General features: G+C 42.2%; 1 protein-coding gene across 4 annotated transcripts in view; it reads right to left on the minus strand.

Annotated features, from left to right (window-relative positions):
• Positions 1-1,968: 1,968 nt before the first annotated feature.
• Positions 1,969-12,177, minus strand: part of LOC139052001 (uncharacterized) — a 241,859-nt gene continuing 231,650 nt past the window's right edge. For 2 of the 4 annotated variants that reach the window (XM_070529068.1, XM_070529071.1), the window contains 2 exons: positions 3,791-3,980; positions 1,969-2,593 (listed from right to left, as the gene is read on the minus strand). In XM_070529068.1, coding sequence (XP_070385169.1) covers positions 3,817-3,980 — 164 coding nt within the window. In that variant the 3' untranslated portion in view covers positions 1,969-2,593; positions 3,791-3,816. The other 2 variants (XM_070529069.1, XM_070529070.1) reach the window with 2 other exon arrangements.

The following is a 12,177-nucleotide window of genomic DNA, read 5'->3' on the forward strand; positions in this document are numbered from 1 at the left end:
GCCAGCTGAAGTTTTCATGCTCGCGGCTGCTTACTCCAAGGTCTTGGTACCGTCTGTAGTGGATGAAGGGACCTCCAAAGATCCTGTGCTAGCAAAGGTTCGGGAGGCACTCTGGGCTTGAACAGAGCTGCGGGAACCTGCCCTGAAACTATATGCACATCGCACTATGCAAATGAGCGTGCAAGAAAACTACATCCTGTTGGGCTCATGAGTGGTGATTCCTAGTACATTGCAAGTGCAAGTGTTACACCTGCTCCATAAAGGCCATCCTGGCACTTCGAAAATGAAAACAGTGGCTCATAGCCATGTGTGGTGGTCTACCCTGGATGAAGACATCACTAATACGGTGCATCGATGCCGTGTGTGTCATAAGAACCAGAGGACTGCGTGGCTGGTAGCGATGACGCCATGAAAATTGCCTGAGAAGCCGTGGTTGCGAATCTACATTGACTCTGTTGGACCTCTCAAGAATTGGTACTTACTGATTGTGAGTGATGCCTATTCAACATGGATAGAAGTTGTTCCTGTGACAACACCATCGGCCAATGCCACCATTCCATGCTTGCGAACCATGTTTGGTACCCGTGGGTTGCCAGACATGATCGTGTTGGATAATGGGCCAGCGTTCGTGAGTGCCAGTTTCAAAGAATTCCTCCAGCAAAATGGCATGAAGCATGTGCTGACACCGCCGTATCACCCGGCATCAAATGGTGCTGCGGAGCATGCAGTGCAAACTATCAAATCGAAACTGAAGTAGGCAGTGGGTGGAAGTTTCGAGTGTCAGCTAGCTCGTATCTTTCTGAACCAGAACTACACCGCATGAGCTTACCGGATGCTCCCCTGCTGAGTTAATGAGGGGACGCAAGCTGAAAACAGCTTTGACTCTACTGCATCCTGACATAAGTTCACAGTTCTGAGAAGGCAGCTAAAGCAGAAGGTGGTCTACGTTAAGAACACATACCCGATGCCACATGTGTAGCCAGGGGATCACATCTTTGCACGAAACTTTCGAGACGGTCCGCCCTGGGTTCCAGTGACAGTGCCTGCTACGTCGGGCGATCACATCGCTGTCACATTGCCGGATGGTCAATGCTGGAGGCGGCACCAAAAGCACCTGTGCCCAGATTTCGCTGCACCTGACCTGCCTCCGGCTGCTGTGGCGAAACCACAAGCCTACCCATGTGACGGAAGCGTACATGACCAACAGACCTCTGCTGGGCAACCGCACCCGAGCACCAATTGTGAGGACGGAGCTACAGAACACAAAGCTCCGCCAAGGAATGATTCAGCACTGGATGTGCCAGATGGTCCAGCACCCACTTCTGAACCGTGCACACCCCAATGGCGAAGGAGTTCAAGAGCCAGACGATCCATTATGCAGTATTCTTCATAAGGCTTGTGGACGTTGCCGTCCCTGTGTGGGTGGGGAGGGGCGTCATGTTTGACCACAGTGTTTGCCAAGAACTACAGATGGCGACACCGCTTGATCTCATTGGCTAGCGGCGTAGTTCGCGGAGCGCGCGAACGTGAATAAAGCACTTGGTCACCGGAGTAAGTGTCGGCTGTTTGCCTGCTCTCGTCCTCCTGCTACACACGGGGACGTGAACGTCACAATGAGAAGAAAGTTTAGTGGTGCCATTGGCAAGAAATAAAATGGTAAAGCGAAGCAACAGCCATGATTTTCCAAAGTAGATGGTTTGCAAAGTTGATGGTTGCTGTGGATGCTGCCTGCAATGTGCGAGGGTCTTGCTTTGCTTAATAATACGCCAGCCATCACTGCCGCTGCAACACAATCGCTGAAACTGCAACCTTTCCTAGTGCGACAGGTTATATTGTAATGGGTCGATGCCTCTAAGTGGGCCCCAAATGTTAGTGGCCATTTACATGAGGTTTCTCAAAACATATGTTCGGTCTGTCATTGAAAACCAGCTCTTTCATGACAGTAAAAACCACATCAAGACTGGCAACTTCAATGTGCATTCGCATACTTTATTGAAAATGCAAATAAATACAACTAGGCACACTTAAAGTGACATGCACCACTTCTGCTTATGATATACAAAATACTAATGTAATCATGCAATGAGCTGCAAACGAGAATACACACCTCCAGATAAAAAGAAAGATAAGGACTAGAAACTACAAAAGTCACAACAAACTCTGATCGTAATGTACCTGGAAGGACACTCTCCCATTCTGTTGGGAAATTAAGATGTGCAAGAGACATATTGCACAAGACTGGTATGCACACTTTCCTCATTTAACACACCATGCCCAATAGGGCAATACACCTCACCAGAACAAAGTAACAAGAACTGCAGGCATGTGACTTTCTGCCCCTGATGGAGATTAGGCCTGCTCGTCTTTTGAACCTTCTTAATACCCTGCCATGCAACCCATTAAGCTGTATGCATTACAAAAAGCTCCCTTAAACTAGAAATGGCAGAAAGCAAATCTGTCAAGAACATGTGGCAGTAACTGCAGCACTTCACAAGCACAATCGTTGCATAACTTCACAATGCTCAGGCAGACAAAACGAATGGTTCACCAGCACTCTTTTTCTGCTGCTGGAACTCACGGAATCAGCATGCACCTGGAATAGCACAATATCTATTTTGTTTTCCAACTGGAGCAGTAATTTATGTAGTTTGACAACAAAGTTTCCTTTTGCCCAAATTTACACGAGTGTACATTTGGGCAAAAGCCTTAAGAAAAATGACCATTCCGTGTGTCACACATATTCATAAAGAAAATTCAAATTAAGCGATTAGAGAATCCAGATAAACAGTATAACAAGAAATTGTGCCCACTGCCCATAATAAAGGGAGATTCTCGAGGTTCAACGCACGTCAGGGAAACATTAATTGCATGTTCTGCTTCGTGTGCTGTTCTAAGTCAAGCAGCACAACAGCCCAACATTTTCTTTTTCAAGCAAATTCCAGTTCCACATTGTGTTTCTCTGCCTTAGAACTAGCATTACCCCTCTATTTGCTTCTATTTAATGAAATGGTGCAGACACATTATCATGTGTTCTTTTTCAAACAAATCACTCATTTTCATCCTTTTTACATGTTACACAGAAAGCAACACGCTAAAGACAACACTGAGTCAACTACTGCACCAAGCAACTTGCGTTTAGATGCCACACCTCAAGCAAATACCTTATACGACCCTTGCACAGCGAACCGAGAAAATAACACAAGTGACTGATGACAAGTGCAGGAAAATTCATCTGCTTGGTATTGTGGTCCACAAACATGCTGACTGCGAGATTGCCAGACTACTTCCACTTTTCAGTCCTGGGAGGGAGGGGAGATTGCCAGACCGACATGAGTAATTTATCACGCGAAGACCCACTAAGCTCACGAGCTGTCATGTTGAGCATGCCAATGCTGGGCGGTAGCATTTTAAAAACACATGCCTTATGAACACCTGTTGGCCTCCTACATGCTACATAATGGGAAAGGCCCGACACACTCGTTATCTGCACAGCCATGAGAAGCAGTATCCTGCAGGAATTCTGCCATTCCAGTCATCGTTCACTTGTGCCAATCGTTTTTTTGGACGACTGTACTATGTATCTCTCCAAAGGAATCGCACTCTTTCAACAACCTCTTCATACCTTGTCCACAGGCCGTCAACCTCAAACTGTCACTTCATGCAAACCCTCAGGCAAGCCTTGATGACAGAGTTCTGTGTAATGGTTTTAATATGACCTCATCCATTCTTTTGCAGCAGCATTCCATGCTTAAGGTTTGTCAGCAACAGTAAGTCGACATAAAGGACTTACCTCAGCTTTATTGGACCCAGCAGCTTTCATCTTTCAAGAAGTGCTGCCATTGTACAACCACCTAGACAGGAGCACGCAAGTTGGATGACGCCCCTAGTCAACACTGACATCAGCTCTCCATGCAAAGAACAGTGTGCTAGCTCTCCCAACCAGCCTGGTTTTCTCACTGACGTGTGTGACATGAGTCCCACTGCATGCAAAGACGTCCAAGCAAAACAGGTACAATGGTTCATAAAAACCATGACTCAGTTTTCTACCTCAGAGCTACTTGGTTCAGTAAACAGCGAATTTCCTAGCAGACACTATGAAAAGCACTGCCAATATTGTTTGCAAGGTCATTGCTACGTCAACAGTGTTACACAACAGTCTGAGTCTGGGTTTTAAGCGTTCCAAGATTTTAATGTTAACACAATCTTTTAAAGAACTTCTCACACTCAAAGAATGAAATTATAAAAAAGCACACAGCCATAACTTGAATTGTTTCTAAAGAGCTTTGGAGTTGCCCCAGAAATAAAAAAAAGAGGCAACAGGAACAAAGAAGGATCCTTGCCTTCACAAACCAAAGTGCATCCTCTCCCGGCACACACAAATACAAAACCAGAACAAAAGCAAACTCAGTGAACGAAGTGTACACACATGTGGTATGTGCATATGCATAACACATGCAGGGCATAGAATTTGTGAAATATACTAGCCAGTTAGATAACCATGCTGTTACTGTGCATGCCAGACTATTCTCATAGAAAGATGTAATTCGATGAACTGATCCCAAGTGCTATTAGCAAGGCAAGCACATAGGCATGCCCTAGAGAATGTCCCTATCATTGACAGCACAGAACATTCATAGAATCTGAAAAAAAAAACCCCAAGTACCATGAACACCTTAGGACATCTATAAATATCCCACAAAATTTAACGCAGCCCTGGCTGTTGTTCTACCACTTTACGCACAATGACAGCAAAATTTCAAATACTTGCAGGTGGCTCCCAGAAAAACTTCCTACAACTTCCACAGTGGCATAACAGCACATTAGGACAGGAACGCAAACTTTCAGCCAGGTGAAAACCAGAGAACTTATTACAGTAATCACATACTTCAAGGAGATGTAAAAAGGTAGATCACTGCAATGTGTTAAGTAAAATTAAGATTTAGTGACCTGCTGGGGATAGTTATCTGCACTTTGTTGAGGTGCACCGATTCTCACTCTAAAAAAGAAAGTGCCCATTACACCTATTTTCAACTATCGCTACACTTAGTGCACAAAATGCCAGCAATGATTCATGCCCATGTAATAAGTTTCCTGGTGTTTCTTCTTAAAAAAAGAATTGGTGGAAGTTTTATATGTATTTACTGCCACGAAAGCAATGATTTTGGTATGCCAACCAGACAAATGCCATGAAGTGATTACTTGTAAAAGTAAACTCTGGTTGCTGCAGCTTGCACTATGCATGCACTATAATGTCTAACCTCAATATAAAGAATATAGTTATAATGAAATAAATCAAAATATTCTCGCCGATACTGCCGCTAACACATGCTTATAACAAATATTAGACATAATGAAGGTATAGATTTGTGTCAGATGTGACTTCATTATGCCAAGGTTCGACTAGTTACAATGCCACAAGAAATGCATCTGCACATGCACAGGTTCCTCACTTAGCACAGTATGCCCCTGTTCCTCCATCTAGATATATTGACTGCATCATAAGGCTTTGCTTCGCAAGCTTCGAAAACCATTCCACTCAGACGATGCGATTCCAATCATACATCTTCCATAAATATTATGCTTATGCTTTGCTCCTTCACTTAAACTTAAGATGAACCACAGAGGTAGTTCACTATTCACAAAGGTCCAGGAGGCCGTCTGCATTGGATGCAGTAAGTTAAATGAGACACACAGGGACACTCTGCACTGTACATGGAATACAGTGCTACGTTGAAAGAGTCCAAGTTATACATAACCCACTCCACTTGGCTTTGTAGTGCCTGAAAGCCGCTAGTGTCACTGTCATACAAGGCAGCAAGAGAAACCAACAGAACGTCCTTGAAAGCACTGTAAAATATGTTCCAGCTCATTCTGATGCAAATGCTCAGATGGGCAACATGTTTGCAAAGTCAATAAAATATTTTGACTGCAGCAGTCCTATGTAGTCACAACCATTGCTCACTTTCTTCCATATACAATGAAGATGGTTGCATTTTCCGACTGCTCACTTACTTTGTCCCTTTATTTTATTTACCTGCTATGCCATTTCCACATAATTATTCAGCTCAGAGGCACATTTCATCAATGGCAAACAATACCTGGGGCTCAGATTCAAGCAAAGCAGCCAGAACAGCATTAAGAAAAATGGCTTACAGATGCATGGCTAGTGAGAGGGTAGTATTTGCTAGACACCTATGATAAATTCAACCACCTATTTTTTTTTGTTTTCAGAAGTCAAATAGCTAGTAATGACTGACCAGCCCCCTCACCATCAAACAATGCAAACTTGAATTGCCTCCTAGGCTATGCCATTCACAGTGAAGTTAAATAGAAAATGGATGAGTGCAGCAAACATTCATGCATAAGCTAATAAAAAAAATCAATAAAAGGCACCTACAAACATGTTTTGGGGCATGAAAAACCCAGCTCTCACGATAATAAATGACAACTAGTATTGCACAAACAATCGACACACACTCAAATGGGCTGCATGACATGTTTTAACAAAGCTTCCAGATGTTTTGGGTATAAAAGGTACCTCATCATGAATTCCTTCCTGCAATAATTTTTTTTTTCTAGAGCATTTCATACAGGCAGAGTAATGAACAGCCAGAGGTTCCCCTAGGATTCCTAGGATGCAGAAGACTGTGGCTTTCATCGAGCAAAGGTGGCGATTCACCCAGTGACAAGTTATGCAAGTTATTAAGAAACCTGGTAACTGCTGTTTTGTACTGCTATACCAGCCTGCAACAACAAACGTTAGTGGGGATATCAGAAAGCCACAGGATAACGCAAATTACTGTTCAGGCAAAAGTTCAGGTCTAATATCTTCACCTGGCATGACAAAGTAATAAAGCAACTGCCTGTGTATTTTTTCAATGTACAGAAAGGGTTCCAGAATGCAGTCTACCCTTTGTGTTTTATATTCATAACTAAATTGTACATCGTTACTTTCATAGTGCAGGTAAATTGCAACTGGCAGTATCCATATAGCAGCATGAAAACTTGTAAAACCTGTTGTTTCTACATAAAAATGTGATACAATTACCCCTCTACCTGCTGCATTTTTTTTTTCTGCCAACACATTTTGTTATGGCACCTCGAATTTTGATGTACAAGACTAGTGCGCATTCCACCTCAGACATAATAATACATATATGCATGTAAAGATAGGCACAGCTTCTGCAGGGAAAAAAGATCAAGTGTCATGACACAAAGGCAAAACACCAATACACAAGAGCTACCTGTAAAGTCTCACTACCAAAAAAGAAAGAAAGAATGATCGATATAAACATGCTACACAAAGCATGGCATAAAGGCATACCAATTGAATTATATCATGCATATATAGTCATAACAATAAGCTTGGTTACGAAATACAGCTATAAATTAAACCCTCTATGATTCTACTCAAAGTTTAAGTCTGAACGACTCCAACAGCTGCAGTACCATTAGTACCATCATTCAAGCAATATTCAATGACGCACACTGCTCCAAGCAAGGGAGACAGATATGAACTAAAATGTCAAATGTGAATGGTATTAAAAAGTCTCTTTAAATAAAATCTCTTGCACAGTCTCCTTGGGCCTGAACACAAACCGTGTAACTTGCATACATGCACAATGTGCAGCAGCTCGGACAAGTCACTGAAATGCAGATTTCAAGAGAAGGAAGTGTTCTCTTAAAATCGCGTCATGGCCCAAGTGCACAGGCCTGAAATTTGGACACTCACTGCTTTTGTGGCATGCAGGCCTGCATAATGCATGCTTCAATAGCTGGCTGCCTGTCTATGCACATTTTCAGCCTTTTCTATAGTGGCTGCATCCTGAAACCTCACAAGGATAGGTGCACACCCATGGACAAAACTAAACATGGACCATGGCAGCAGTTACAGTGCTAGGATCTCTCTACATGCACCCAAAAAATTTTAAATGTCATTAGGATTTGCAAGTGAATGTTGTCAATGTTTATTTCTGCTACGTAGCCTTCATATACATTATCGCACCTGTAGTGGGACATGCTCAAATGCATTAATTCCACTTGCTTTTAATATGAAAGGCTGAGTTCCATGACCGCTCCTACCAAGTGTAATAATTCTCAAGCTGTTTTCAGAAACCCTGAACTACAAAACTGCCCAGAAGCAGGCATGAAAACCATCACTACAGGTGAACCCCTTCACACCATGGTGGCGTTTTTAAAGTATCCATGAAATAGCTTGTTACACAGATTGGATGTAGTAAGCTCTATAACGTCACTGCATTAAAGCTGAAAGGTACTAATATGTGCTCTATTCGCTTAGCCATGCAGTTACCACAATGGAGCTATCAATTCCGGGCAGAGCAACTATAAGTAGTGAAGAAATATGAGGAAATATTTTCCTTTGCTGCTTCTTTTGGTCGACTATTTTCTTCTGTGGAAGTATGGGAGCAGGAAATGTGCTGAAAAGTCGCATCTGAAGGCAAACACTTCTGATACTGCAAAAAAAGAATTACTCCCGAAACTGCAAAAGATAAATCCAAAACATACATGGTCCTATGACAAACCTGCAATCCTTAGTTGCGGAAAACAAGGTACTTTCAGATTAGGTGCACTTACAACGAAAAAAGAAAAAGAAACAAGAGAAGACGTATAGCATTTGGGAAGCAGTTGGAACACAATGCAGTCCACTTATAATGATCATGAGAAAGCATCAAATTATGTATTGCTATGCCTGGTGCCTGATTTTACAAATCTTCACAATATGATGTACTAGGAGACAATATGTACCCACTGTTATGAGTGATAATTGCTACAAGTGGTATCATATGTGGACAGCACTACATTATAATATATAAAAAAATAAATGGTTAGTGGTGTGTAAGGCCACCAATGCATGCTTGTCAAGGCCTTCATTTTCATGCTTTTTGCACAGCATCAGTAATGAAAAATGACAGCCAAAGGAGCAACTCCCACTGGTTAACAGCATTTTGAAGATGGTTCAAGAATCTTTGGTCTCAAGCAGGTCATTAAAATATAACACACACACACACACACACACACACACACACACACACACACACACACACACACACACACACACACACACACACACACACACACACACACACACACACACACACACACACACACACACACACACACACACACACACACACACACACACACACACACACACACACACAAAGAGAGCTGCAAAATAAACAGCATGTACAAAATCTGCCAAACAGATCTCGCAAAAACAACATATATCATCATAAATACATATTAGATATGACTGTGTTTGGACCAACATGAGCATTGTTTCATCAATAATGTAGAAAAAGTCAAACACATCATGTAAATACCGTAACTCAGCTAAACATGAACAATATATACTCTCTTGAACAGGAACTCACAATGTCAGGAGGTGTAGAAATCTCCAAACACACAAACGGAAAGAAGTAAAAGCAAATTGCACGAATGACTGCTGAGGTGCTTCATGGGTTGGGCGTTAGCCAAGGGATAACTCAAGCCCAACACAGCCTTGCATGTTGTGGGTGTCCCAAGGAGAACTGTTTCTACAGCAGCATTCATAAATATAAAAAATGAACAGCCAGTATGGAAAAGGTGAGCAGGGCATAGTGCCCCATCTTTGTGCAGCCTTTTGCTTCAATAAAACATTTTTGCAAATACCTTGATACAGAGTAGGCTCCCACTGCGAGGACAACTTTGAAGTTGTGTGTGCAATTAATGGTATAACAATGGGTATAGCCGATAGTCTAATTGACATTATGAGAAAAAAATGGAGCTGGGTAGGTCATGTAATGCACAAGTTAGACAACCATTGGACCATTAAGGTTTCAGAATAGATACCAAGAGAAGGGAAACGCACTCGAGGATGGCAGAAGACTAGGTGGAGCCATGAAATTAGGAAATTCGCGGGCGCTTGTTGGAATCGGTTGGCACAAGACAGGGCTAATTGGAGATCGCGGGGAGAGGCCTTCATCCTGCAGTGGACATAAAATAGGCTGCTGCTGTTGCTGATGATGATGGTGTAATTAATGGAAACAAACCTCTGCTGTGATTTCAAATCTTGTGCCAAACTGGTGCAAGTTGGGTAAGGCGACCTGAGTGCATATGGAGCAAATGTCTGGAACACTAAGCCAGATTGCAGCCTAATTTTTACATTGACACTACTCAGGATTAACAAAAGAAAAAGAAAAAAGCCTGCACAAATACTGTGCACACGTCTTCCACACAGTCGTATTAGTAACACATGTGCGAAGAGTGTAAGCTGCCCCTTAGCACAGCTGCATTTCCTTTCCTCTGTTCCTGTACATAATTACGACTTCACCTGTACATTGAGTAGCAATAAGGGGAGCACATTATCCACCGGTGACATTTATCTACCGTTAGCACAGTCAGTGACAGGGCGCAGCAATTAATATGCCCACAATGCACTGTGTTTGACCACATCAGAGGCAAGTTTCTATTTAAAACCTTATCATTACACACAAAATGACAACTATTTCCCACACAAGCTGCACAGCTTGGCCAATACTGGTTTCAATAGTGCACTGGTTTGCTTGCAGAAATTTGTCTTTTAAGTCAAGATTATGGCACATTCACATGCCATTCAAATCCAAGTTACACGTGCATGAACCTGCAGTTATCCAGACATTTAAATGTAAGCACAACTATGAACATATACGAGTTTCTCTTTGTGTTGCTGTGAATCTCACAGTAAAATAAATAACAAAAAAATAGATGAGTACAATCACTGAGTCAAAGGACTAGACAAAATGTTGCAGTTATTTTACAGACATTCTACAAACAATGGTAACCTGATGCCACCTCCTATTTCCAGTTAGTAACTGTTTTTGGCTGCCTCATTAGCCCTAGAGCAGTCTCCTACATGTACAGAAATATCAGTGATAGCAATTACATAGATACTCCAGTGTGCACACATGCATGTATATGCACACACATATTCCGGTGCATGCACATATACACATATGCAAGCTGTTTGGGCCACCAGCAGCCTGTTTCAGGTGACGAAAAAAGAAAAAAGGAAAGCTACGACACTGACTGCATCCACCTCATTTACCTCCAACCAAAGCCTGTCTCGACCTATACTTCCCTTGAACCTTAAACGTGGCAAACCTAGCACAAAACCCCAGAGAGCAATGGAAGTGATAGAAGGCTAGGAATGAGTGACACGTGCTTGGCCGATTCTGTGAAGGCAAGCAGTTAAGGTGAGAAAGCTCTGCCTTGAAGTATGCTCCCTTCCTGCGCACCAAGTGTTGGAGGTCACACAATCTATTGAGTTTCGGAGGCATGGCACAGTGAAATGGTAAAGGCAGCGACAGCATGGAACATTCACTTGTGAAGCTTGGCTGCATGACAACATGCTCTCTCCTCATTTCTTTGACACTGCACATGCTTAGTTAGTGAGAATGTTTACTGCAATTTATATTTCCCATGAAACTTCCAGCTTTAGTTCATGTAATATTCTAATACCTTGCTATCACTGTTTATGCTTCATGCTTTGGGTGAAACTACAGATTTTTTTGTTATAACTTGCTACCTTAATCAGCAGTTTTGGATACAGTTGCCAAGGAAATAACATATTACACACGTTGCTCTCATACATGCTATTATGACCAATGAGCAAATATGTTCAAAAGCAAATTTGAAATTAAACAGTTCTCCAAGAGCTTGCAAGATTATCTACATCTAGATTTACAATGCTTGCAACTATTGTTCCATTACATGACAAGAGCATGGCAAATTAGTTCGGTGGAAATCTTCAAGGTGGAGGAATATTCATAAAAGGGAAAAATCGACATCCACCTAACAGCATGATGAAGTTGTTTCAGTGTACCTTTGCTCCGAGTTGTCGATTAATCTGGTCTAGCTCTACAATATGTTAGCCTACTGGTTAGCTTAGATAGTATAACTGCCCTGGAAAGGCGATGGTCTTAGGTTCAATCCCCTGACCAAGGCAAACTGCAAAGTTTTGGAGTTTTGTTTTGCAGCTTCATGCTGCTCTCAAGTGGATGGCAATTTTTATCCTTTCATGAGAAGAGCAGCATGAAAAAACTAAAGATTTGGCATGCTTTTCTATAATGCAGCAGGGAAGTTCTTTCAGGACTAAAAAGCAGAGTGCAACATGCTCGTACTTTCATTTTGCTATTG

The sequence above is a fragment of the Dermacentor albipictus genome, unplaced genomic scaffold (genome assembly GCF_038994185.2).
Source record: "Dermacentor albipictus isolate Rhodes 1998 colony unplaced genomic scaffold, USDA_Dalb.pri_finalv2 scaffold_17, whole genome shotgun sequence".
In the NCBI taxonomy this organism is placed as follows: domain Eukaryota; kingdom Metazoa; phylum Arthropoda; class Arachnida; order Ixodida; family Ixodidae; genus Dermacentor; species Dermacentor albipictus.